Source organism: Acomys russatus, chromosome 4 (genome assembly GCF_903995435.1).
Source record: "Acomys russatus chromosome 4, mAcoRus1.1, whole genome shotgun sequence".
NCBI classification, from domain to species: Eukaryota; Metazoa; Chordata; class Mammalia; order Rodentia; family Muridae; genus Acomys; species Acomys russatus.
In genome coordinates, this window is record NC_067140.1 from 54,935,455 (window position 1) to 54,962,721 (window position 27,267).

A 27,267-nucleotide genomic window follows, 5' to 3' on the forward strand; every position below is an offset into this window, starting at 1 on the left:
AGATTACCCAGTGGTAGAAGCTTTTATTTGACTGATGAGGAAACAGGCCCAGGGAGGTGTTGCTTCTTACTTGGGATGTCCTACCTGTTTGTGCCGCAGACAATACAAAAAGCCAGGGTAGTGGCCTTCTGGTCCCAAGCAGGCCTCCTTGCCTCTTCTCACAACTGCCCCACCAAAGCTAGTTTGAGATGTCTGTCTGTACCCTCCCTTTATCCTGCTAGGTGTGGGCAGATGACCTGGCTTGGGCTTGGATCACTGTGCTTCCCTGGTGGCTCCCCACCTTCCAGGCCACCTGCCAACTCAGGTGGCAGCCACACCTTTAGATCAGATGAACTTTATTGGTTGTGTCTGGGAAAACTACAGTTGGAGCTAACCTCAAGAACAAGATGGCTGTACAACCAAGCTTCTCTCCTGGGGAGGGGGGGGCGATCTGGCCAGGAACCTCTTCCTCAATTCTGCCACTGTGGACTCTCTATCCCAGACACACACACACACACACACACACACACACACACACACACACTGCCCCCCCCCCCACACACCCACTCCCCCTACAGACGGCTAATTGGTCGACTATCCTTCTTTGGCCCTTGCCCTACTCCTCAGCCTAGGCCTGGGAAGAAGCAGTCTCCCTCCTCATTACAGGCAGTGGCCTTTATCTCTTTACTCTTCTCTAAAACCAGGTGGCTGTCCCTCGGTGAGTCATATGATGATAACATTCAAACGCCTAGCAACGTCCATATTTGGAACACTGTTTGGCCAGAGGGAGGTTCAAACAGTTTTCTTCTTGCCTCAGGTAACCTCATACCTTATGGTAGACATCTCTCCTCCACGACCTTTAGGAATTGCTCAAGGCTGCCTCCCCTAGTCCTGGGGGCCTGAGCACATCGCAATCATCTGGTGTATGGGGGCCAATTGTACTAAGGATGCCGTGGGGTGCCCCTTTAGCGTCCTTTCTGGACCTCTTTTCCTGTCTCCTGCCCAACATATCAAAAGCAAGGCTCCTGCCCAGGAAATCCTCTGTGTCTGCTCCCCTTCCCAGGAGCCAGACCAACACTGGTGCTTCTGCAAGCCGACCCTGTCCTTTACCTGCCTGCGGATTGTAGCAGGCTGTTCTCAGCCCCCGTCCCAATGCTCAGCAATGGCTCCTCTTTGTTGGGGCTGAGTCCTCAGAGGTCACTGGTAGGGAAATGTTGAAAAAGACGATAGACAATGTTGGGTTGCCTAAGGCCTAGGTAAGCTACCCTGTAGATGGCAGGGGAAGGCCGACCAAAGCGCATGCCTTTTCTGCATGGCCCCAACCCTACCTGCTCCTACTGTGGGCATTCATGTCTCATGAAACACTGACCTGACTCCTAGTCCTGGAATGGAGACCTCAGAGTACATGAAGTAGAGCTCCAAAGTCTACGCTCCACCTTCCCAAAAGCACACACATGCCACAGCAGGGTGGCTTCTGGAGGGAGCAGGTGACCTGCCTGTCCTCAGGATGAGGGTTGCAGCCTGGGACCTCACCCCATCCCCAACCTCCCAGGCTGCAAGGCCCATCCCGAGGATACACCCACTTTGTAAGTTCTGCAACCCCAAGCCTGACAGTGGGAGGTGAACCCCACTATAGGACTGAGTCTGAAACACCCCATACCCCCCATCTCCTTGGGTTGGCTTTCTATTCTTCATGGTGGACACAGAGGCTCACAGAGTTCTCCAAGAACCTCGCGTTTCAGCCCCTACCTACTGCCACCTTTGTTAGCGGCTGAGTGTTGCCTCCACCAGGTCCTGCCTGTCACCTGCCATTGGCAGAACATCTACTGTGGCTTCACCTAGCCATGGACGCACGAACCATGTGGGAAGAAGCAGAGAAACAATGATGACATCCCTACTTCCTGTGTGCACAGTCAGTGTGTGTGTGTGCGCACGCACGCACATGTGTGTGTTGAGACAGGGGTTCTCTGTGTAGTCTTGGCTGTCCTGGAACTCACTCTGTAGACAAGGCTGGCCTGGAACTCAGAGATCCACCTCTGCCTCTGCTGGGATTAAGTATGGCCTTTACTAATTGGTTGGGAAAGTAGCAGGCAGACTGGGGAGGTCACTAGAGGGCAGCCTGAGTGGTAAAGTCAGGGAGCACATGGCGGGCTCCACTGCAGGGCTGATGGGGGTCACGTGACAGTCTAGGAAGCTGAAGCCAGAAAGTCTAGATGGGTCAGTTAGAGAATTGGGATGGACATTCCAAGGCAGCATACAGACACCGGAGAGTGGCGTCTGGGCTTCGCAGGGCCCTGGGGGGGATTTGGGGAATGAGTGAGTGGGAAAGCCTCCAGGGAACCAAGAGGCATTACGGAGTCAGAACAGCCCTGAAGTCTCAAGCCAGGAGTGCTCGTGGAAGCAGGACACAGAAAGAGCTAGCCCGTGTCTCCCTAATGCATCGCTTACGTAGACCTGGAGGAAGGGGTAGAGGCCTAGGGGCAGAGGCTGGAAGACCATCTTGGGCTTCTAACCACTTTGAGGCTCACCACCTCAGGCTGGGGAGGTGTGGGTGAGGCCACACCCAGTGGCCTGACACAGTTTTGAAGGGTGACAAGGACAGAAGCCTATGAACAGGCTGAAGTATGGGTGAGAGCTGGCCAGGTACTGTGGGGGTAGGGACCGGGTAGCATGAAGAGAAACCTTGGTTGAACTTGAGGCTTCCAGGCAGGAGAGAGCAACCAGGTGAGCAAACACAAGCCAAAAGGTTGGGGCTTAGGGTTCTGTGGTCACTGAACTAGCTGCTGAGAAAAACCTGGCAGCCAGAGGGGTAAAGAGAGGGACAGGGTGACTCCTTGTCTCTGTTTGTCCAGATCTGCCCCTGAACAGAGTCCTCTGCTTCATCCTCCTGAACGTTCCAACTGAGGAGATGGTGACAGCAAGATGTCTCTCAGGAGCCAAAGCCAAAGGTGAGGATGTGTCCAGCAACCGGATGCCCAGTGTAATGCAAGGGGAGGAGTGATGGCACTAGAGTCAAACAGGCCAGGAATGCTTACAGTCACCACAGAAACATGTGGCACCCACAGCCGATGCTTGCTGAGTCTCACACCTGTGATGTCATTTGATCTCCTCAAGTTCTGAAATCTGCGAATGAGCCTGGGCTGGTGCTATTGGCATCTCTGTGGAGATCAAGGTCAGTAACCTGCTTACATGCCTCTGTGGGTAAGGCCTTCTTCCTCCTCGCTGGCACTAATAGCCCTATAGCACTTTCTCTGGCCCACATCCAGAGTGGGTCACCTTTGTCAGCACAGCCACCAAACCAGGCCAAGGCACTTGGATATCCAACTTCCCTTCAGCCTGTAGGGCAGGCCAGGGAGCAGGGTGACTTTGCTAGCTCTTACCGACAAGTATTGGGAGGTCGCAAAGAGGGTTAGCATCCTGCTGTGGGAGACTATTGGGTGCCCTCAGCAACCCAAAGTCCCCACGTGTTTCCCCACCCCATGGCCCCAGGAGGCCTCCTTACCTCTCTTCCTTTTCCTAATGATCCTCATTCTAGCTTCTCACCACAGAAATGCCCTCCTCCCCAGCACTCGGGAGGCAGAGGCAGGCGGATGGCTGTGAGTTCAAGACCAGCCTCGTCTACAAAGTGAGTCCAGGACAGCTAAGGCTACACAGAGAAACCCTGTCTCAAAAAACAAAACACAAAAAAACGACAACAACAACAAAAAAGAAATGCCCTCCTCATATTCCACCCAGTTACCTCTCCAGAGATGACTGGCAGAAAGGTGCCCTCTGCCAAACAAGCATTAAACCAAGCATTTACTCTCTGTAAGGCACAGGGCTTGAGGGGAGAGGAGATGCGGTTGTGGCTAGAGGCCATGCTGGCCTTCAAAATCTTAGGATTGTGACGAGCAAGAGGCCACAGTCAGAAACTCTGCCCATCACTGCTCTGGTAGCCTCCTTGTCTCCTGAAGGCACTCTGTGTCCTGATAGATGCATGCGCCCTAGAAGGGAGGTGAGCAACATTCTGGGCTCCAGATTGGGGCCTTGGTGTCTTCTTTCTCTTTTCAGCCTCCTGCCCAAGGCTGACAGTGAGGTAGATGTAGTATCCCTGAAAGAGATCAGCGAAATTTCCGGAAGAAGAAGGTTGGTAAGCAGAGGGCGTGGTGGGCACAGGCAGCACCATCTGCCCCACGAGGACCGCACTGTGGGAGCTTTGCAGGCATCACGCCTTTGCAAGCCTCTTCTGCGCTCTGCTTGTCCGCGGCCTGGGCCCCAGCTCACTCTCCTCAGAATAGCAAGAATGTACACAGAGCAGAGTTGTAGCTCCCCGCCTACTTATAAACCAAAGTCCTCTGTGCACCCTTCCAAGGCAGTTTCCAAAGCAGGCTGAGGTGGGGTGGTGTTGGTGTTCTGTGTTGTTGTTTAAGAAGCACCTTCCTGAAAGAAAAATGGCTCAACCTAAGAAAAGACCAGGCTCTAGATTTTGGAAGCCCCTGATTAGGACTACTGCACACTGTCAAATCTCTTTATATCTCTGAACTGGGGATATAACCTGTCAAAGAAGGGAAGATAAGGCTGGGTGTGGTGGGTGTGATGGTTCATGCCTATAATTCTAACACTCCAGAGATGGAGGCAGAGGGCCAGAAATCCAAGGTCAGTCTCAGCTATGAGACCCAATACGCATGCATGCACACACGCAGGCATGCACGCACTCAAAAGCAGGTTGGGTGTGGTGGTGTACGCCTGCCATCCCAGTATGTAGGAGGTAGAGGCAGAAGGACCAAGAGCTCAAGTTTATCCATTGCTCTAAGTTTGAGGGCAGCCTGGGATACTTGAGACTGGGTTTCAGAAACTGAAGCCCCACCTCAAAAAGAGGTGAGGATGAGTCTGGAGAGACGGCTTAGTGATTAGGAGCATCCGTTCTTGCAGAGAACTTAAGTCCTACCCCCAGCACATACATGGTGACTCACAACCATGAGAAAGCCCAGGTCCAGGGGATCCAACAGGCATATGTGTGTGAGATACCCATATGCACACAGGCAAAACATTCATACACACAAAGCAAAACAAATCCAAAAACAAAGAAACAAAACAGAGAGGCAAGGGTAATACCTCCTCTCAGGAGGGCCGGAGTGATGGATCGGCAGCTAAGAGCACTAACTGCTCTTCTGAACGACCAGGGTTCAAGTCCCAGCACCCACATGGCAGCTGATGATCAGCTGTAACTCCAGTTCCAGGGGATCCCATGCCTTCTTCTGGCTTCCAAGGACACCAGACATTCGTATGGTGCATAGACACACATGCAGGCAAAACACCCATATTGGTTGCAATCCAGACGAGTGCATTGTCATGAACACTGAATTATGTAGCGTAAACTTTGCTCCCTGATAATATCTGATTGGCTAAATAAAGCTGTTGGCAGTCAGTTACTGGTCAGAACAGAGGTAGGCGGAGCTTCAGCTCCTGGGCCATGAGGTAGGAAGAGGTGAGGTGGGCATGGAGAGAAGGAAGAAGTGGAGGAAAAGGACAAGGCCTGGTGGAGGAGAAGCACCCCAAATGAAACATAATGGGATACACTCCTGGGAGATAGCAGGTTAGCTTAGAGGGTTGATACCTGCCCAGCTTATTATAAATCTCTCTCTCAGGCTGGGCATGGAGGCACAGGTCTGTAATCCCAGCACTCAGGAGGCACAGGCAGGCGGATCGTTGTGAGTTGGAGGCCAGCCTGGTCTACAAAGTGAGTCCAGGACAGCCAAGGCTATACAGAGAAACTCTGTCTCAAAAAAACAAAAAAAATTAAAAGTTTAAAAAACAAAATCTGTCTCTATCTCTGTGTCTCTGTCTCTGTCTCTCTCTCTCTCTCTCTCCTCTCTCTCTCTCTCTCTCTCTCTCTCTCTCTCTCTCTCTCTCTCTCTCTCTCTCTCTCTTCCTCTCTCTTCCCCCCTAAAGATAAGATCTCACTATGCAGTCCTGGCAGGTCTAGAACTAGGCTGGCCTCAAATTCATGGAGACCTGCCTGCCTCTGCCTCTGGAGCACAGGTATTTATTAAAGGCCTGCGCTGAGAATGTTCCCTGCTCTCCTCACCTGCCCCACCCCCACCCTGCTTCCCAGTGCTCTTTGCCCAGGTAACAATTAGCCTATCCCTCTTCACTCCCTGAGCAGTCCACTCCAGTCTCTCCCAAGAGCATGCGGCCTATGACTTGGCCCAGCCCCACCCTCTCTTGTACAAATACTCTCCCAGGGGATAGTGGGAAGAGACAGAGCCTCAGCCTTCCTGTCCCTACTCTGCACTCTCAGGTAAGCTCCGTGAGAGTGGATGAGGTGCCTGTGTGGTCCTAGATTCTCTGGGTGTGTGTGTGCACTGAACTGGCTCCTGTGCCTCTGGGTCTTTGTCAGGATGCTGTATATCTGCACCTATTCGTCTCTTTCTAAAGGATTGTGTGTGTCTATGCCAAGGGGCTGTGCATTTGTATGCATGTCTGTCTACCTGTCCTCCCCAGCTTGCAGACTGGCCCCTGTACCTCCACTCCGCAGAAATTAGAACTGTCAAGTAAAAAGGTCAGCTGAGAATTATGGGCTTGCAAAGTCGTTTCTAGAACTGACAACTCCTAAGACATCCCAAGGACCATCTTTTCTCTGGCTTTTAACCCAGGTCTTGATTGGCCCAAAGGTTTCCTATCCTGTCCCTTAACACTCCCAAGCCCAGCCTCATGAGACTCTTCCAAACTCATCATTAGTCAAGGGTCAAAAGTAGGGAACAACCAAGGCTGGAGAGATGGCTCAGCAGTTAAGACCACCGGCTGCTCTTCTAGAGAACCTGAGTTCAAGCCCAGCACCCATAAGGCATATCACAGCTACATGTAACTCCAGTTCCTGGGGACCTGGCATCCTCCGCTGGCTTCTGTAGGCACTGCATAATCACTGTGCCCAGACATAAGTTGAGGCAAAGCACCTGTACATATAATTTTTTAAAAAAAGAATAGAGCCAGAAAGACTATGGCCACAATTTGGTCAGATTTCAGCTGAACATGCAGAAGCCAAAAGAAGAAAGAAAGAAAGAGAAAGAAAGGCTGGGGTGAGGCTCAGCGGTAGAGAGCCTGCTTTCCAAGTAAAAGGCTCTAGATTTGATCTGGAGCTTTTGTATTAGAGGGGTGTGTGGTGTGTGTGTGTGTGTGTGTGTGTGTGTGTGTGTGTGTGCGCGCGAGCACTCACATCTGAACACACATCTGTGCTCATGTGCTCAGTGACGATATGAGTTCAGAAGGCCTTGATACTTTCGGTGTTCAAGTGCACTGTGTTACAGGCGCTCAAGCATTTGGGGGTTCTCAATTGTCCATTTGGGGGTTCTCAATTGTGATTTGCATGCCAGGCCCCAAAAGATGAGGCTAGACTGCAACAGCTCCACAGGATGACAGCTTGTCAGTGAGTGACAAATTGGCTCAGGCCTTAACCCTCCCACCCTCTTTCAATCCTGTGGAAGGGGACTGCTAGTGCAGTGAGGACCCTGGAAGGTCGTCCATTCGTTTGTGCTGCAAGAACAAAGTTCTTTTTGGTTTTGTTGTTGTTGTTTTTTTTTTTTTTGTTTGGTTTGGTTTGGTTGTTTGTTTGTTTGCGGTTTTTCAAGACAGGGTTTCTCTGTGTAGCCTTGGCTGTCCTGGACTCGCTTTGTAAGACCAGGCTGGCCTTGAACTCACAGAGATCCACCTGCCTCTGCCTCCCAAGTGCTGGGATTAAAGGCTCGGCCTAAGAACAAAGTTCTTAAGGTGTCCTGGGTCCCCAGAATCCCATACTCATCAGTCTGTTCTGCTCTTCCCTGCTCTGGTACACAGAACTCTCTAAGCCTCTTTGGTCCACCTCCATACAGGCCTGTACAGGTTTGTACAGAGACCTACAGGCCTACAGGGGAGAGGGCACAGCATGGGGCAGGCATACCTTTTGTCTTTTGAAGGGACTCTGTGTGTAGGAAGGAAAGAGATTAGATTGGGGGAGGGGTTAGACCACTGCAAACTAAAATTTTATCTGTTAACTACAGGGGTTCTGTGTCGCTTCCTGCTCTTGCCCCAAAAAGATGGATCGAGGTAAGCTGCACGAAGGCCAGGAGGTAGATGAGGGAAGAGAGAGGGACTGAGAGAAGGGAGGGCAGAGGCAGTCAATCAGCTGTATCTACTGAATGCCACGTGTGCTTGCACGTGTGCGTGTACAAGTGTGTGTGCCGAGTTTCAAATGCAAACAAACGCTTGTATTCCAAAGAACACTTTAAGGAACAAATCAACACATCCTTCACCTCACTAGCTGTTCAACCTCAGGAGAAAAACAGGCAGGCCCCTCTCCCACGGTACACCTGAGGCCCAGGAAGTTAGGCATCGTGCTCAAGGTGAGAGCATGAAAGCACTGGCGGGTCTGGAACCCAGGACCCAGCTCTTGGCAGCCATGCCATTGGTTCCCCTCCAAGGACACAAAGGAACTAGAACTCCCACAGACCTTTGGGGACACTCGGTACCACCCAGGTGGCTTGTGTGGAATTAGCTGTGATGTCCACGGTGGGGATTTCGACATCCCGGAACAGTGAAGTTAGAGAGATCTCTAAGCAGCAGACAGCATGAGTAAAGGCCCAACGCTGAGGCCAGAAGGTTGTAACTAGGACCTAAGGAGAAGCCAACACACAGCTCTGAAGGGCTGTAAGTGGGTGTCCGGGGATCAGTGGGGGAGACTAGCTGGGGCCCAGATGGAGATAGAAGAGGAAGACCTGGGGTTTACCACAATAGAGTGCCTCCCTAGTGCCCTGGGATTTGACCAAGGTTAAAAGGGCAGACCACTGGAGTGTGGACAAAACCCTAACCGCCTACCTGGCCCAACGCCACCCAGGGGACTCAGCCAGCTCTTCAGCCCACAGGGATGCCCAAGTGAGCTTTGTATTGACTTTCAATATAAATCTGCTGTTAGTGGCTGAATGAAGGAGTGACTGTCAGGCAAGTGGCCAGGTCTTCAGGAGCCTTGTTGGGGGGTTGGGGTGCGAACACAAAGCTAGCATCAAGAAGAAGGCAGGGTCAAGTTGTCCCCCTCAGAACCAAATGACTAAAGCTGCTGTTTCTTTTCCCCCTTTCTCTCTAACAGGTTGCAAGGTAGGAACATTCTCTGGCCTTCCTCCCTTTGCCCTCACTCCCCCTCATCTCCCCCTCCACACCCTGGAGAGTCTTTCAGGCCTCTCACCTCATTCTTGGGCCAGTATTTCACCAAGTCGGGAAGACTCAGGCAGCAGCCTGGCAAGGGAGGGGCACTGCCGTAGCCACCCACCCCCTGCCAACTGCGACCTTCTCCTTGGCATTCTCTCCTCTGTTTTCCCATCTGTCTCTCTCCTCTCCTCACTTCCCTCCCCTGGCCCAGCAGCTCGTCCTCTCTCCCGCTGCTTCCCAGCCTGCTCTGTGCTTCCCTGGCTGGCTGGTGGTTGGCTTGCTGTCAAGCCCCCAGCCACACTGCAGGCCTCCCAGGACAGGCTTCTGCTAGGGAACAGAGTGAAGTGCTCAACACTTCCTCCTCCCAACCAGCAGCAGCAGCAGCAGACAGGCCCCCTGGATGGACCTGTGGTCTACCATAGAAGAGAGGAGGGGGGAGGAAATGGCTGTTTCCTAGGAGGGCTGAGCCTAGATGAGGCAGAACTACTGTAAGAGGGAAGGCCACCCCCCCCCCACGCCCCAGTTCTGGAAGATGGCTTCCCTACCTCTACTCTGCCCTAATCAAACCCCTGGGAGATCAGAGTAGGGAGCCATCCACTTCCAGAGCTGAGGGGCATAACGCCAACTCTACCCCTCTGGGCTCCACATCCCAGTGTGCGAAACACTCCTGGTCTCCAGCAGAGAAAGAAGGTTAACTGCTTTCCCAAACGGTTGGGTCTGGCCGCTGCTCAGACACATTACAGGCTCATACCTAGACACCTGTGCACACAGCTGTGTACATATGAGTCTATGCTTGCATACCCACCCACAAACATATACCCAGACATAGCTTTTTGCTGTGGTTTGGTTTTGTTTTTAACAGGGCTGGGTTTGCAGTTTCTGGACAAAATCTCTACCACTGGACTCCATACCCAGCCACAGCTTTAAATTTTTATTTATTTATTTTTATTTTTCGAGATGGGATCTCACCACATAGTCTTGACTGGCCTGGATCAAAATGGCCTTGAACTCACAGAGATCCACCTGTCTCTGCCTCCTGAGTGCTAGGATTAAAGGTGTGTGTTGCCATACCTGGCCAAAAAATAAAAATAAAAAATAAATTAAAGACAGGACCTCATTCTATAGCCCTGGCTGGCCTGAAACTCACTGTAGAGACCACGTTAGTCTCAAAGCAACAAAGATCCACTTGCCTCTGCCCCCTCAGAGGATCAAAGGCATGCATCACCCCCCACACACACACACAACCATAGCTACTGTATATTAATTTAGCACACTTCCTATCTGTACACAAGCACACCCTTGCTTTCCATCTCCTACCTTTGACCTGTTCTTCCTCTCAGAGCCTGGATTTCCCCCTGCTTGGCTTTCAGGGGCCTCTTCCCTAGCCTTCCCAGCTTCACCTTTGCTCCTAAATATAATGAGCCGTTGTTCCCAGCAAGGCAGAACTTGTAGCCCTTCTGCTAGGACCTCTGGGCCAGCAAAAGGGGTCTATGAGGTCATTTTTGTCCCTACAAATAAATTAACTCAAGGTCCAGAAAAAGAGGTCACAGCTCTGCAAAAAGGAATAAGCCTAAAAGATCTAGATTATTCCCTTTGTCTTGCCCAGTCCTTAAAGAAGCATGGCTAGGAGCAGTCAGTCCCTTGCTTGCTACCTCTGCCACCCAACTTCCCATCACAACCCCTTGCAGATGCTCAGGAATCCTGAGTCCCTTGGGGAGGGGAGGTAAAGAGGGGTTGACTGGAGCCATTGGCATTGTCTTTGGGCTCTGATACTTCTCTCTTGGCTTTCTACAGGGTCCTCCTCACTGCGGGCCACCCCATGGCCATGGTCCAGGGCACTGTCCTGGGGGACATCACCCTCCAGGACCTGGGGGCCCACCCCATTGCCATGGTCCAGGGCACTGTCCTGGGGGACATCACCCTCCAGGACCTGGTGGCCCACCCCATGGCCATGGTCCAGGGCACTGTCCTGGGGGACATCACCCTCTAGGACCTGGTGGCCCACCCCATGGCCATGGTCCAGGGCACTGTCCTGGGGGACATCACCCTCCAGGACCTGGTGGCTCACCCCATGGCCATGGTCATAGCCATGGCCCAGGGCACTGTGGGCACCCCCCTGGCCATGCCCCAGGACACTGTGGGCATCATCCTGGTCCACATCACTGAGAAACGAGAAGAAAGGGGATACAAGATGAAGAGTCTGCAGAGAATCCCCAGCTGGCCTGGCACAGGGTCTAAACCAGAATTTTTCCTTGCAAATAAATAGCCTCCTGGAGGCCATACTTGTTCTCCTCAAAGACAGCCTTTCTTCACACCCAACTGGTAGCCAGGGACTAGTTCTATCTAAGTTTGCTATTATGAAAAGCGGATATCCGTCTGCATTTCAGAAGCTTGCCCCCAGCATAGGGCTGCATAAGATCACTGATCTGCAGACATTCTCAGCATTTCCTGAGGACAGGCAGAACTCTCAACCTTCTTTTGTTTGAGTCTTCTGAGTTCCACTCCAGGTGAGGCACGCTCTGCCTGTCTTTCATACCTCCACATTTTTAAAGCCTTCCAAGGCAACTGCAGCCCCACTGGCTCCAGGCAGTTTCCATTAAACCTATTAGGAAGAGAAACCCTTCTCCTTCCTCCCCCCTCTCTCTCTGCACCCTGCCCCTTCTCTGCCACAAATTGAAGACCAGAGATGGTATCTACCATCTTATAGGCACAGCCAGACCCTGCTCACCTGGCACCAATTTAGGGCTGCCCCTTTTCTCTCCAGCCAACTACTAGTCAGCCAAGGCACTTCTAAACCTCTAGATCCACTCACGCCATGCGCTACAACCCTTGCCTTGCCTAGACCAGCACTTGGACACACTTAAGGCATATATCTTCGATCCAAACCCTCTTGAGTCTGGCTTTCGTCGGCTCCTTGCCTTCAGCCTGGCACCTCCATGCTCACAGCCAGGCCCAGAACAGCCTGCTTGCTGTGAAATCCGTTTCTGCCAGTCCAGATCTACCCAGGATTTTTCCACTCCCCCCACTCAGGCTGCTCCTACTTCTGGTATCCACTGTAATTCTGCTACAGCCCTCTAGCCAGGCCTGCCTTCCAACACCCCAATATATGGGTTTTTTTCTTCACAGCTAGTCCCTGGTGGGGTTGCTCCGAAGTGGGTGGCTATTGGGGTCTCTGTAAGGGCTGAGGGGGGAATGGTGGTGATTGCATGAATGGGGCTGGGCCATCTCCCCGCCTCTCGTTCTCCCTACCGCCTTGTTGAGCACTTAAAAAAAAAAAAAACTAAGGCAGGAAGAGGGCGCAGATTCAAGGCCAAGTCCTAAATAGGAAGAACGGCCCAACTCGAGCAGACAGCTAACCCCCCGGGGAGGACAGAAGAACACGGAGAAAAGCCGACAGAAATGGTACTCATGAGACCCGACCCTCACCACCACCACCGCCACCACCACCACCGCCACCTCCACCTCCACAGCCACCACCGTCGCCGCCGCCGCCACCCTGCGGCGCTATGAAGTGTGGAACCCTGCTATTCCAAGTTGTGAGGATTTTTGCACGGGTCGTTCTTTCTGTTTTCTGGTAAAAAAGAACGAGGCGTCCAGGAAAGGCAGTTTAGCCACATTACTAAGGAGAATGGTCAGACCTAGCCAGGGTTGAGAGGCCTGTACTGCAGCCTACAGCCTTAGTGACAACGAACCACCAACCCCCGATGCTGCGGCGCTGCAGCAGCTCGGGTCCCAGTCTTCCCCCTCCCTCCTTCCTGCCCTGCGTCCATTGGCCTATTCCTCTTCGGCCCCGCCCAGAGACTGGACTCTGGAGCTGACGCATGCGCAGGAGTGCACTGCTGCCGCCGCTTCAGCACCGGAGCCCGGACAGCGGCGCCGCCCACGGGCTTGGACGGTGGTAGCAGCCCCAGTTGCTGCAACCATCATCTCTTTGCCAGTTTCGGAACAGCGAGCAGCGGCCTGAGGGGAATACATTAGCCCCAAAAGGTAGCTGCCGGGACAAGTAGGAAGAATCTCTCCCTAGATCCCGCCGGAAGATCTCAGCACGCCTGCATCAGGTATCTTTAAGAGCCCGCCGCTACATATCATTCATTCCCCTCAGCTCTTCCGAGAGCCTTTTCCTGCGGCAAGTACGTCTGTACACCTTCATCTTGCCTGCTTAGTTTATCCTCTCATCGACACTCTATAATGTCACTTCTCATCGCTTTCATCTCCTGGGGAACCTGCCCCACCCACTGTTCTCTCCTTTCCCCTGAGGGCCCAAATGTCCATTTCCTTGGCCTCTGGAGCACCCCCCCCCCCCCCCCCCGTCCCCCAGCCTGACTCCCCCCCCCCCCCGCCCTAGGCCTTGCTTCTGTGTCTTTGCAAAAGGCCTCACAACCGCAGCTACGTCAGTCTGCATGTCAGTGTGCGAAGGGGTGTGCATGTACAACGAAAAAGAGGCTGTCCAAAGCAGGTGTCCTAGGGAGGGAAGGCAGACGTTTGGGATCTATATCGGGGACTGACTGTCTTTGTCCATCGGTGGCTGGCCTGCCCAGCATATCATTGTTCGGCTCCCCTGCGTGGCCTCCTGCTTGTGTAGATGTGTAGACTGCAGCCACGTATGTATGCTGGATCTGAGGCTCAGGCAGTGGTCTATATGAGCCCGGAAGGAGGCTCTGTGGGATGAAGAGGAAAAAACACCACCCTGCTGAGCACCCATTCCCAGATCGAGGTGCCCTTCACTTTTCTGCCTTCATCATACGTGTGGTGGAGCAGTCTGGCCAGGTTAGCAATATGGCGCCATTTCTGTGTCCTGCCTGACTCTGCCGCCCCCGGAATCTCTCTTCTCAGACATGACACTACCTCTCTCTCCTGCCTGGGCTGAAATAAAGGGCACTTTTAAGAGGCAAAAAGCAGATGCAGACACATTATCTCCAGATTGTCTGGAGATTTAAAACATGCATTCTGTTCCTCAGAGGGAGAAGAAAGCCCCACAGGTGGAAGCAAATGTTTTCTTCCTTCTTTGACTAATTCATCGGTCTGGAACATATAAAGACCTTATTCAAGAGGGCACGACACAGTACTCATATATTCCCCAGAGCAGGGGCTCTTCTTGGAGTCACAGCCTGACCCAAAGAACGTGGGGGTGGGGGTGGGGTGCTGCTCAGTGATAAAGCATTTTTCTAGTATTGGCAAGGCCTTAGGTTCCATCCCCAAACACTGCAGAAAAAAGGGGGGAGAAAGAGAAGGAACATTGACAAATCAGGGCAGGGCCCGGAGCCAAGAGCATCTGGACAAGGGGCTACAGCACCATTGGCTGTCTGGCATAGCGTGCCAAGGGCCAGCCCTGTCTGGATGGGAACCACTTGCTCTCTTCCAGCAGTTCTCTGGAAACTGTGGCCGTCGCTGAAGTTTCCCAGAGGCCATGGACACTACGCAGACATAACGACTTTGTTCAACTCAAGAGCAGAAACACAAACATGTTCCTGTTGAATTAAGTACCACACTGGGGGTAGACATATAAGAATACACACACTTACATACTATACACATCACACACATACACACAAACACCCCACATTACAAACTCACATCGCACACAGACACACACATATTTCAGTCCTTGTCCCTCAGTGCAAAAGATTAAACACAGAGCCTTATGTATGGAAAGAGTACTTTTCTACTACAGTCCCAGCCCCAGCCCCAGCCCTTTTTGGGAAGGAGTCAGATCTTAAGCCTGGTCCCACACAAGTTGACACACACCTGTAATGCTAGCACTTAGGTGGCTGGACAGGAAAGGTCACAAGTTCAAGGCTACTCTGAACTACATGGACCTTGGAGACACCCTTTTCTTGCCCTCCCAAGCCCCTGCCTCTGCATCTTCACCCAGGCTACAGAGAGAGACGCTATCTTTAAAAAAAAAAAAAAAAAAAAAAGTCAAGTGTGGTGGCAAACTGACCCCAGCACTCACTTGGGAGACAGAGGCAAAAATGTAGAGTTCAAGGCCATCCTCAGTTACATATTTAGTTCAAGGCCAGCAGGGGCTATATGTAATCTCAGTTTGGGAAGCTGATAGGAGATTTCCATGACGTTGAGGCCACGCTGGCCTATATATGGGGGGCGGGGCGCGAGGTAGCTGGCCTACAAGTGATTGAACTACAGGTACGACTTCCAGTATAGTATTTTATAATTCACTGACTGCAGATATGTTTGAAGTCACTGTTTGTGTTTTTTAGAAATACCATTTATCGCTATGAGTTCAAGGCCAGCCTGGTCTACAAAGTCCAGTATGGCCAAGATAAAATAGAGAAACCCTGTCTCAAAAAACCAGGAAAGAGCCGGGCGTGGTGGTGCACACCTTTAATCCCAGCACTCGGGAGGCAGAGGCAGGCGGATCGCTGTGAGTTTGAGCCCAGCCTGGTCTACAAAGCGAGTCCAGGACAGCCAAGGCTACACAGAGAAACCCTGTCTCGGAAAAAAAAGAAAGAAAGAAAGAAAGACCGTTTATTTTCTTAGTGGTGTGAACTGCTCCCCTTGTTGTCTTGGTCACTCTGTGGGGGTCACAGTGACATCCAGATGCCTACACTGTGGGTTCAGGGCATGATTAATTCATACACATTTGCTCCTTCTGGAGTTCCCTGCCAAAATAGTGACCTTCTGTGTGAGGCCAGATTCCTCTCCCTGACTTAGCCTCCTGGGTGCAGGCAGGCAGCCCAGGAAGTTACTCATCTTAATTAGAGACCTTGCTCTCACCGCTGGGAAGACTGAGACAAAAACTCTACTGCAGCCAGGTTAGGCCTCCAGGATCGCTCCACTGGTAGAACACTCTGTATGATGAAGGAAGGTAGGATTCGGATCAGTTGGCCCTTGATTCCCAAAGAGGAACAGAAGGAGTTGAAGGGCGGGAGCCAGAGCCAGAAAGATCCCAGTGGAAGCAAACCAATGATGGAGCCTAGATCCCCTGCAATGGAAGGAGTTTGGGAAAGAGAGTGCTCCATTCTCCAGTACCATTTCCTGTGGCTGACTTCTATCACCAATGAGACTGACAACACTCCAAGTGGGGACCTGGTTCCTAGGACAAATCTGTGCTCAGTGCTGTCACGTATAGGGCATACACATGACCCATGGGCTGCTGGAACAGGCCCCTCATCTCCACCATGGCTACCCCACTGTCTTAACCTCCAGGAGGCAGGCCTTGCTCTAAAGAGGAAGAGCAGAGTTGATGCTGGTTTTGTCCGGACCCAGCCCAGATCAAGCATGGTGCTAAGAAATAAAGAAATAAATCGATAAAGGCCAAGCCGTACAGCAGCCAGACTAGAGGGATGCAGGCCCTCCACATTGATATAATGGCCAGCATGGTGCAGAAGGAGGGGGCTATGGACAGCAGCGTAGTCTAAACCAATATGTACTCAAGCAGGTAGCCAGGCAGGGGCAGCAAATAATCACGTGACAGGCAGGGAGGTGAGCAGGTAATGGTGAAACAAAAGGCCTTCTTCGGAGGCAAAAAGCAGAGGCTGACACATTGTCTCCAGATTACCTGATTTGAAATATGTATTCTGGTCCTCAAAGGGAAGAGAAAGCCCCACAGGTGGAAGCAAATACTTTCTTTCCTCTCTTATTAATTCATCCGTCTGTTAGGGAGAAAGCCTTCTTCAAGAGGGTAAGACACAGAAAGCAGGCTTTGTTCTAAAGAGAGAGACCATTGCTGCTGCCAGCTGTATTTAAGCCTCAGGACCCAATGCAGACCAAGCACTGTGTCGGAGGGGGAGGGGGCGGGGAGGCTGCAGGCAGGAGAGTTATGAATTCAAGGCCAGCTCGAGCTACACAGTGAGATCCTGTCTCAATAAGTAAATTAATAAATGATCTCACGCATACACATGACCCAGGGCATTTATCCAGTTTCTCTTTGGTCCAAAGGGATTGGCCTCCAAGGGCTGGTATCGGCCAGCACCCTGGTGCTTATGTCACTATCTTTATGGAGTCATCTGAGGTCTTGCTTTAGAATGTCTTTGGTCAGGGCTGGTCGTGGTGGCACACGCCTTTAATCCCAGCACTCAGAAAGCAGAGACATGTTTGACCATGTCCCCTGGATGAGGAGGCCTGGTGGCACTCAGAGGAAGGATAGCAGGCTATCAAGAAGAGACTTGATACCCTATGAGCATATACAGGGGGAAGAGGTCCCCCTCAGTCACAGTCATAGGGGAAGGGAGTAAGGGGACAAAGGGAGGGAGGGAGGAATGGGAGGATACAAGGGATGGGATATGTAATATGAATAAACCAATAAAATATATTAAAAATATAATTAAAAAAAGAAAAGAAAAAGAAAGCAGAGACCAGTGGCTCTCTGTGATTTTGAGGCCAGCCTGGTCTACAAAGCGAGTCCAGGACAGCCAAGGCTACACAGAGAAACCCTGTCTTGAAAAACCAAAACCAACCAAACAAATAAATAGAATGTCTTTGGTCAAATGTATATATAAATGTTGAATTAGTACAAGTAAATATTAGTGATTTTAATCATGACATCAAATTTCAGATGCAGCTCTTTGAGAACAAATGAAATAAAGAATTTAAAGTTAGAGCTACAGTGAGATTCCCAAGATATAAAACATTATGAAATGGGGGTATTAGCTGAGTACCTAAAAGGGACAAGTTATCTGTGCAAAATATACATTGTTGTTGTTGTTTTTCGGGATAGGGTTGCTTTGTATAACCTTGGCTGGCCTGGACTTGCTTTGTAGACCAGGCTGGCCTTGAACTCACAGATATTCCCCCTGCCACTGTATCCCAGAGTGCTGGGATTACAGGCATGCACCGCCGCACCGGGTGCAAAAAACGTACTTCTTAGAGTGCATGCTCCCTGTGGTCCCGAATTTGGGAAAGAGCAGACAAGCAAATTCAGAGCTCTATTCCAGTAACCTCACGTGTCCTGTGTCAAAACTGAGTGTTCAATGTCCAATGCTCCAATCATTGCCTTTTCTTGAGGGCCCAGAGACAAAAGATGATAGAGCCTGGAGCCTACCTCCAAGGTTCCATTTTACCCTCAGCATGAGGCTTGTTCTTGTAAATGGCTGACACAGGCCATTTGGCCTGATGGGGGAAAATAGGCAGAGTTCACCTATTATTTCCAGTTTCTTTTCATGGTTTCTGTGCAGAACTTAGCCACTTAGCTGCCACAAGCAGTGTCTGCCCGCTACTGCGGCCGGGACTCTGACTCAAGACACATCTGGCAGGGCACCAAGTAGGCTTGGAAGTCAGCATTGGTGTGGCATAGAACTGAATCTCCCATGGGAGTAGGCAAGCTCTGCTGGGCTGGGGAAACCAGGCAAGATAAAGAAAAGGAGACTTTGCCAAATCATTTGGCCCTGAACCTCTCAGAGAACTCCCATGACCTCCAGGCAGTCTGCTCTGTAGCCATCTTTTTTTCTGTCCTAAAGACTGGCAAACCTGCCACAGGAGTAAGACTCTACCTTCCCTTGGAGCGGAAGAGTGGAACTAGACCTATGCACAGTTTTGTCCTGATGACTAATTGGGGGCCATGCCTGACTCCTTCCTGCCATAGTCCTTGGAGGTTCCAGTTCCCTCTGTGAACTGTGCACAGGCTGACAAAGCAAACCTGTGCTGTGCATGGCCTGTGGTAGGGCTGCTGAAAAAGCAGTGGCCTTGTTGCCTGAACTTTCTAACTTCCCTCACCCCATTAAAACTGGGCCGTCTGAATTTCTTTCTATACACACCAACATGCTGGGCTGTCTGCATCTCCCAACTACTATGTACTGGCTCTCATTTATCACAATGACACTCTTGTTTTTGTTTGTTTGTTTTTGAGACAGGATTTCTCTGTGTTGTCTTGGCTGTCCTGGACTCGCTTTGTAGATCAGGCTGGTCTCAAACTCACAGTGATCTGCCTGCCTCTGCCTCCCAAGTGCTGGGATTAAAGGTGTGCGCCACCACTGCCCAGCTCAATGACACTCCTAACAACCAAATCTAGCACTGTGTTCACTTAGTGGACAGTTCCTTGCCATCTTTTTGGAACAGAGAGGATGTAGGTGACTGATTTAGCAAAAGTAATGAATGAAGTGGGCACTCAAAGCATATAAACAAGCCGGGCAGAGTGGTGCACGCCTTCAATCCCAGCACCAGGGAGGCAGAGGCAGGCAGATCTCTGTGAGTTCAAGGACAACCTGGTCTACATAATGAGTTCCAGGACAGCCAAGGCTACACATTAAGATGTGAGAGAGAGAGAGAGAGACAGAGAGAGAGAGAGACAGAGAGAGAGAGAGAGAGGGAGAGAGAGAGAGAGAGAGAACAGGAAGCGGTGCAGTCTAGAAGTTCAAAAGAACTTGAACAGGGCTCAAGTCCCTAATCTTTACTTCTCACTGAATCTGTTTCAAATCTGTAAAACAAGGAAATTCTTCTTGGTTTTGAAAGCAGTAAGTAGGATCAGGTTTGATATCAAGCAGTGTCTGACATATGGCAGGTTAACTAGTGATACTTTTCAAACGCATGGATGTTTGAGTGAGAGTGTGGGCCCCAGCATGCATGCTTTGAGCACTCACCATCCTCATCTGTCCTCAGAACTTTAAAAAAAATTTTAAAAAATAAAATAATAAACCAACCCTGGGCTCCTATCTCTTTGTCTTGCTTACTGAACAATTCTGAGACACAGATAACCGACCACCCCATCTTCCCTGCCTGCCCTCTCCCAGGCCCTAGACCAAAGCCATGGCTCCCGAGGCAAGCCCAGAGAGAAGCTGCTCCCTCCACACCTGTCCACTTGAAGACCCGACGGGCGTTTCAGTACCAGCACCAACAGTTTCCACCCTCCAGGCTGTAGACCCGACCAGTCCATTAACAGCAGGCCATTTTGCCTTTCCTCGAGCGCCTCAAGACTATCAAGAAGGCAGTTCGTTACTAGGATTGGGAGACCAAGCGGCTCTATGTGCCCATGTCTCCAACCTCAGCACGTCCATAGACCCCTCTCAGCAGGATGGGGTCTGGAAGCCACCGTCTGTGCAACGCCATGTGGTCAGTGTCAGGTAAGGAGAGGCTGGGGAACCCATTAAAAGGTACAGCAGATGCTGAAGCCTTCCAATTCCTGTCTCAGGAGGTGACTTGGGTGTCCCTTGCCTCTGAGGGAGGAGGCAGCTTGAGGGAGCAGGAAGAAACAAAAAACAAAAACAAAAAAACAAACAACAACAACAACAGCAACAAAAAAACCCCTAGAACTTGGGGGTGGGCAAGTCTAAGAATTAATAACATCTTCCTCTATGCCTTGTCCTGTCTTACACCAACACCTTCCCCATCCCCAACCCCCAACTAGATGCACACTCGCACATGTGCATGTGTGCATGCACGCGCATGCGCATCCATCCACCCCCCCCCACACACACACACACACTCCAAAAGACTATGGTAAATTTCTCTTCTCTTCCACAGGCAGGAACGCACTTTCCGGATGCCAAAGAGGTAGGGCCAGACCTCCCCTGAACTCCCAGCAGTGGCCAGGCTGGTACCATAGACTCTCTTCTCTCCTATGCCAGCTCACCAGCCTTATCATACTCCATATCAACTCATGCAGACTTCCTCCCTCTTTTCCAGCTATTCCCAGCTGATCGCTGAGTGGCCAATGGCTGTGCTGCTGCTGTGCCTGGCCTTCATCTTCCTCTGTACCCTAGCTGGGCTGCTGGGAAGCCCGCCACTTGACTTTTCTGAGCCTTTACTGGTGAGAGACCATAGGAAGGGAGAGGGACCCCTGGATTGAACACCTCAGCTCAGTCTGGTGCAGACAGTTGCCCTATGGGGGTGGGGAGGTGATGTTGGTGGGCTCTGGGTCATCAGAGAGCTGTAGGTCGACACAGAGACCATATGGCTGCAATCCAGGTAAGGGGGAACCAAGGGGACAGAGCTGGGAAGGGTGCAGAGGGAGGACACTCCTCCTTTGCTGTCCACCCGCTCTTGCACACCCGCTCCTCTCTATTCTCTCCTCCCTGCAGGGTTTTGAGCCTCGAGATACTGAGATCAGCCGGAAGCTAGAAGTTTGGAAAGCCATGCAGGCCCTCACTGGCCCCAAGAACCTGCTTTCCCTTTCCCCAGACCCTGACATGAACAGGTAACATGTCCCCATCTTCCCACTGAGGGTAGCAAAGGGAGGAGGGAGGACTCCAGGAGGGGACACCAGGTGACCTCTCCAAAGGCAGAAGACAGGTGAGAGGAGGCTGGTGCTCCCTGGGGGAGTGGCCTTCCATTTCCTGTGAGTCCAGCACCCCCAGCAGTACCCTGGGGCAGCTCTTCTCCCTACCTCAGCTCAAGCCTCCTCAGCACCCTGAGCCCTGCAGCCTGGGGCAGAGCCGAGGAAAGTGTGGTCCGGACCAAGAGGATGGTGGGGCCTGTGGAAGAGAAAGAAGAAGAGAACTTCTTTTGTGGTCCTCCAGGTAAGCTGCAGCGTGACCAGTCCATCCTGACTTCAATGGGGTTTCTACCACCCAGAATAGGACGAGCAGGTCCAGAGCAAACGTGGGCTAATAGAAAGAGAAAATGGCCACCAGCCATATTCCAGGCAAGGAAGATGGAGTAATGAAATAGGACCCAAGCAGTCCAGCCAGGTGCAGTCAGGCTGAGTGAATATGGGGCAAGGTAGGCACCAGGCTCCTGGGAATCAAGGCTTCAGGGGGCTCAGGATGAGCATCGTCTCTTTTAGTGGGTCCAGGCTCTGGGGCCAAAGGGCTGAGCTGTGTTGGGGTTGTGTTGCAGAGAAGAGCCATGCAAAGCTGGTGTTTGTGTCCACCTCCGGCGGGAGCCTGTGGAACCTGCAAGCCATCCATTCCATGTGTCGCATAGAACAGGAGCAGGTGAGCTGGTTGGGGACATGCATGCCAGGGGCTTGGGTGGGAACTGATGACACGCAGGACTGCCAGGGTGGGTTGTGTGGGGGTCGGGGGAGGGGCTCTTCCTGCTTAGAAACTCTACATGAGGGTTGGGATAGAAAAAGAAAAGTTGGCTGGTTGTAGAAACACCAAACCCCTGTCACAAAGAGAGCTCAAGAAGAGCCTGGGAAGCTTCAAAAAGGTTTTGAAAAGGAATCTCAGAAATGTGTTGAAGAGACTCTGGGCTTCAAGGCTGCAGCCCTTGTCAACCCAAGCAGTGCCGACTCAACTGTGCTAACAGCAGTATCTATGGAAATGTTTGATAAAAAAAAAAAAAAAAACTATGAAAACCACTCCGTTGCTCTATAGTCCAAGTTCTCTGTCACACACCATGCCCAGAGCATCAGAGGACACTGTTTAAGAAATGTGTTCTAAGCTGGGCGTGGTGGCGCACGCCTTTAATCCTAGCACTTAGGAGGCAGAGGCAGGTGGAGCTCTGTGAGTTCGAGGCCAGCCTGGTTTACAAAGGGAGTCCAGACAGCCAAGGCTACACAGAGAAAGCCTGTCTCAGAGAAGGGGGTTGGAGAATCTGTGTTGTGCACTCAGATGCCAGAGTTTGAGGCCTGCGCTAGAGCTCCTGTGGGACATGTCTTCATCTCTCAGTGCCTCACGTGTGTTGGGTTTCTGTTTGGTTTGGGTTCTGTAGTGCTGAGGACCAAACTTAGATACCTGTATTTACCAAATCTGTGCTCTGTGACCAAGCTACATCCTCAGCCCTGTAGATATGAAATAGGGGCAATATTAGTACAACCTTTATAGGGGATTACGGAGCATCTAGCATAGTGCTGGCACCGGTACTGGCTTGACAGACACTCAGCGTTGTCATCACTGTGCACTGAGCCCCAAGGCTGTGCATGTAGTTAGTGGTAGAGCGGGGTACCTGTCTCCCAGGTAGGAGCTTTTCCTGCTACACCAGCTGTAGTGAACAGCAAGGTTGAAGTGGGAAGGAGACACAAGGTAGGAAAAGAAAGTTCTGACTGTTAAGAAGATTAAACCGCCCAGGGAAAGAGGAGCTGGCGAGCTCTCAGTGACCCTGACCACACAGTGTCTCCTTGACCTTGTTCCAATATGTAGCTTGTCACCTCCACTCCCACTCCTGACTCAGGAAGTTGCAGAGTTGGGCTTGGGGGGAGGGCTGTGGCCTACCGGAGCCCTTTTGGCAGAGCCTCTGGAAAAAGCCGGGAGGTTCCTCTTTGATGAAGCCAAGATAGCACAACTAGAAGCTAGGCCAGGGGCAAAGGCAGCTCTGACACAAAGCATTTCTGTAGGGCTGTCAAGATAATTTCTCTCTGCCCTTCCTCATGACGAGAGGTGAGAGGGCCCAGGACAGGGCTGGGGAGACCCGGGCTCCCGGACCTCCCTCTGAGCTTCATACACCCGCCCCCACTCCTGTGTACCCTACAGATCCGTTCTCATATCAGCTTTGGGGCTCTGTGCCAGCGATCAGCGGCCAATGAGTGCTGTCCCAGCTGGTCCCTGGGCAACTACCTGGCCGTGCTGTCCAACCGCTCTTCCTGCCAGGACACTACCCAAGCCGATACGGACCGCACACTGGCCCTGCTTCGGTTTTGTGCCACCTACTACCATCGTGGTGTCCTGGTGCCTGCTTGTCTGGGGTCCGGACAAAACAAACCCCCATTTTGCGCCCAGGTTCCCACCAAGTGTACCCGAAGCAGCGCAGTCTATCAACTCCTGCACTTCCTGTTAGACAGAGACTTCCTGAGCCCCCAGACTGCCGATTACCAGGTGCCCTCCCTCAAGTTCGGCCTCCTCTTCCTGCCCATTATAAAGACTTCCTCCCTGCTGGACATCTACCTGGATGGCCTAGCTGACCCAATTAAGGTCTCTGATAACTATACGTCTATCAGTGGCATGGACTTGGGCCTGAAGCCCAGACTGCTGAAGTACTACCTAGCCGAAGATACCATGTACCCCTTGCTAGGCATGGTTGTCATCTTCTTTGGCATGTCCCTCTATCTGCGCTCGCTCTTCATCACGTTCATGTCACTGCTCGGGGTGGTGGGCTCCCTCATGGTGGCCTTCTTTCTTTACCACGTGGCGTTCCGCGTGGCCTACTTCCCCTTTGTCAACCTAGCGTCCCTCCTTCTGCTTACTGGCGTCTGTGTCAATTACACTCTCATCTTCTTCGACCTGTGGCGCCTCAGCCGGGGCCAGGTGCCCTCCGGGGGCCTAGCACATCGTGTGGGTCGCACCATGCACCACTTTGGCTACCTGCTTCTGGTCTCAGGCCTGACCACCAGCGCGGCCTTCTATGGCAGCTACCTGAGCCGCCTGCCCGCAGTGCGTTGCTTCGCTCTCTTCATGGGCACCGCTGTGCTAGTGCACATGGGGCTCACACTGCTCTGGCTTCCCGCCACGGTGGTGCTCCAGGAGCGCTACCTGGCACGCGGCTGTGTGTCCCAAGCACAGGGCCAGAGGGGTGGCAGCGACCCCTTGCGGCTGTTGCTGGCGTTGCACAGACGGATCCGCATTCTACGCAAGATTTTTTCCATCCTCTCCCGCCTGCTATTCCAGCGCCTGCTGCCCTGTGGCGTCATTAAGTTTCGGTACATCTGGATCTGCTGGTTCGCGGCGTTGGCGGCAGGGGGCGCCTACATCGGCGGCGTCAGCCCTCGCCTGCAACTACCCATTCTACTGCCACTTGGCGGTCAGTTCTTCCGGTCTAGCCATCCCTTTGAGCGCTTCGATGCGGAGTACCGCCAACAATTCCTGTTCGAGGATCTGCCTCCTAACGAGGGCGGCAACTTGCCAGTGGTTCTGGTGTGGGGCATCTTGCCAGTCGACACTAGTGATCCCCTGGACCCTCGCACCAATAGCTCGGTGGTAAGCGATCCTGATTTCGCACCCAGCAGCCCCGAGGCCCAGGAGTGGCTCCTGGAGCTCTGCCACGGAGCCCAGAATCAGACCTTCTTTGGAGACCAACCGGAGGATTGGCCTACACTGTGTTTAGTGGAAACCCTGCAGCAGTGGATGGAGAGCCCCAGCTGTGGCCGCCTGGGTCCCGATCTATGCTGTGGTCAGTCCGAGTTCCCCTGGGCCCCCCAGCTTTACCTGCACTGTCTCAAGATGATGGCTCTGGAGCAAAGTCCTGATGGCACCCGTGACCTGGGACTCCGCTTCGATTCTCATGGCAACCTCGCAGCTCTAGTTCTGAAGTTCCAGACCAACTTACCATACAGTACAGAGTACGGCCCGGTCCACCACTTCTACACCGAGATCAGCCGCTGGCTGTCAACCGAGATGGCCAAGGCACCTCCTGGCCTCAACCAGGGTTGGTTCACCAGCACCTTGGAGCTATACAGCTTGCAGCATAGCCTGAGCACAGAGCCTGCCGTGGTACTCGGTCTGGCTCTGGCACTGGCCTTTGCCACACTACTGCTGGGCACCTGGAACGTCCCCCTCAGCCTGTTCTCCGTGGCAGCTGTGGCTGGCACTGTGCTGCTCACTGTGGGCTTGCTGGTTCTACTTGAGTGGCAACTCAACACTGCCGAAGCCCTGTTTCTCTCTGCCTCTGTGGGTCTCTCCGTCGACTTAACCATCAACTACTGCATCTCCTATCACTTGTGCCCACACCCTGACCGCTTGAGCCGTGTGGCCTTCTCCTTGCGTCAGATCAGCCGGGCCACAGCAGTGGGGACTGGAGTGCTGTTTGCCTCGGGCGTACTCATGCTGCCTTCTACCATCCTGCTCTATCGAAAGCTGGGCATCATCGTCATGATGGTCAAGTTTGTTGGCTGTGGCTTTGCCAGCTTCTTCTTCCAGTCCCTGTGCTGTTTCTTCGGGCCAGAGAAGAACTGTGGGCAGATCCTGTGGCCCTGTGCCCACCTGCCGTGGGACGCCGGGACTGAGGACCCTGATGAGAAAGGGCGGACGGGGCCACCGGGGTTCTCCGAGCACTATGAGTTGCAGCCCCTGGCGCGGCGCCGGAGTCCCAGCTTCGACACCAGCACGGCCACCAGCAAGCTGTCCCACCGGCCTTCCATACTCTCTGAAGATCTGCAACTGCACGACGGCAGCTGCTGCCACCGGCACGCCCCAGTCCCTGCCTCCCCAAGGGATCTGCTCCTGGACCACCAGACGGTCTTCAGCCAGTGTCCAGCCCTGCAGACCTCCTCCCCTTATAAGCAGGCTGGCTCCAACCCCCAAGCCTGGATCACACAGGACTCCCAGGGACAGAAAACCGAACCCTTACAGGCCCTGCCAGAAGCCCCTGCCCACTGCCCCAAGCCCAAAGTCGAAGAGCTCCCGGATGGCCTCTGCTCCTCAGCCAGCACCCTGGAGGGATTCAGCGTCTCAGATGACACCTGTGCCTCTGAGCCCAGTGTCCGTGTGCCAGATTCGGTGGGCACCTCTCCAGAAGTCATGAATGGCACCGGACACCCCATGCTTGAGCGGGGCCAGCTGAACGGGAAGCGTGACACCCTGTGGCTGGCACTGAAGGAAACCATCTATGACCCAAACATGGCCCACTCTCACCACAGCAGCTTACCCTGGAAAGGCCGTGGAGGGCCAGGTGACCTCAGCCCGGTGGTGCTTCCCAACAGCCAACCAGATCTTCCAGATGTTTGGCTCCGTAGGCCCAGCACCTACACCTCTGGCTACAGCAGCTGAGAGAGGCCAAGGAAGGCCAGACCAGGGTCCAGAACCCTGTTGGTAAAGATCAGGCAGATGCCACGCTAGCCTAGAGCCTGAAGGTATTTCTCCATATCGACGCGATGTCTCACCCTCTGACTATGGATTCTAAACCCTGCCAGATGTTCCAGCTTCGATCTCTTTGCTACTCACCCCCCGCATCTGGAGGGCTCGATGGGAGGGCCTTGGCAAGGTAGCACTAGGCTCTCCCTGTGATCATCTGAGGACTCGTCTGCCCCCGCAGTGCCAACAAGGACCCCTCCTCTGGAAAGGGGGGCAGCCAGACATGCATCTCCAGGTAATAGGAGAGGCTGATCAGCTCTCTCCCAGGTCACTATGGTACCCTATCTTTGGGATCCCCGCTGACTAGAAAAGCCCTTCAGAACCTCCACAGCCTGCTGGATCTCATCTGCTCCTAATCAGGACACTCACTGTCGGGGGAGCTTTTCTGGGCTGGAATTGAGCAGAGTGGCTCACAGTTGGTGAAGTCACTGACCCAAGGTTGAGTCCCTGGTTAGCGACAGAGTGTTACCAGCTCTCTCTGTTGCTGCTGTAGCTAGCTCCCCCCACTCCTCCT

At 52.7% G+C, this 27,267-nt stretch overlaps 1 protein-coding gene and 1 long non-coding RNA gene across 2 annotated transcripts; both read left to right on the forward strand.

Moving 5' to 3' along the window:
• The first annotated feature begins 3,075 nt into the window (after nt 1-3,075).
• LOC127188605 (uncharacterized) lies at nt 3,076-8,042 on the forward strand. Its single transcript, XR_007830528.1, has 3 exons — nt 3,076-3,151; nt 3,515-3,604; nt 7,995-8,042. It is a non-coding gene; the product is annotated as an uncharacterized LOC127188605 (long non-coding RNA).
• Nucleotides 8,043-13,066: 5,024 nt separating this feature from the next.
• Nucleotides 13,067-26,900, forward strand: Disp2 (dispatched RND transporter family member 2). Its single transcript, XM_051144382.1, has 8 exons — nt 13,067-13,193; nt 19,821-20,150; nt 20,551-20,580; nt 20,713-20,836; nt 21,108-21,223; nt 21,418-21,545; nt 21,865-21,962; nt 23,442-26,900. The coding sequence occupies exons 2-8, from the start codon at nt 19,837-19,839 to the stop codon at nt 26,667-26,669; spliced, it is 4,038 nt and encodes a 1,345-aa protein (XP_051000339.1). The 5' UTR covers nt 13,067-13,193; nt 19,821-19,836; the 3' UTR covers nt 26,670-26,900.
• Nucleotides 26,901-27,267: the final 367 nt, after the last annotated feature.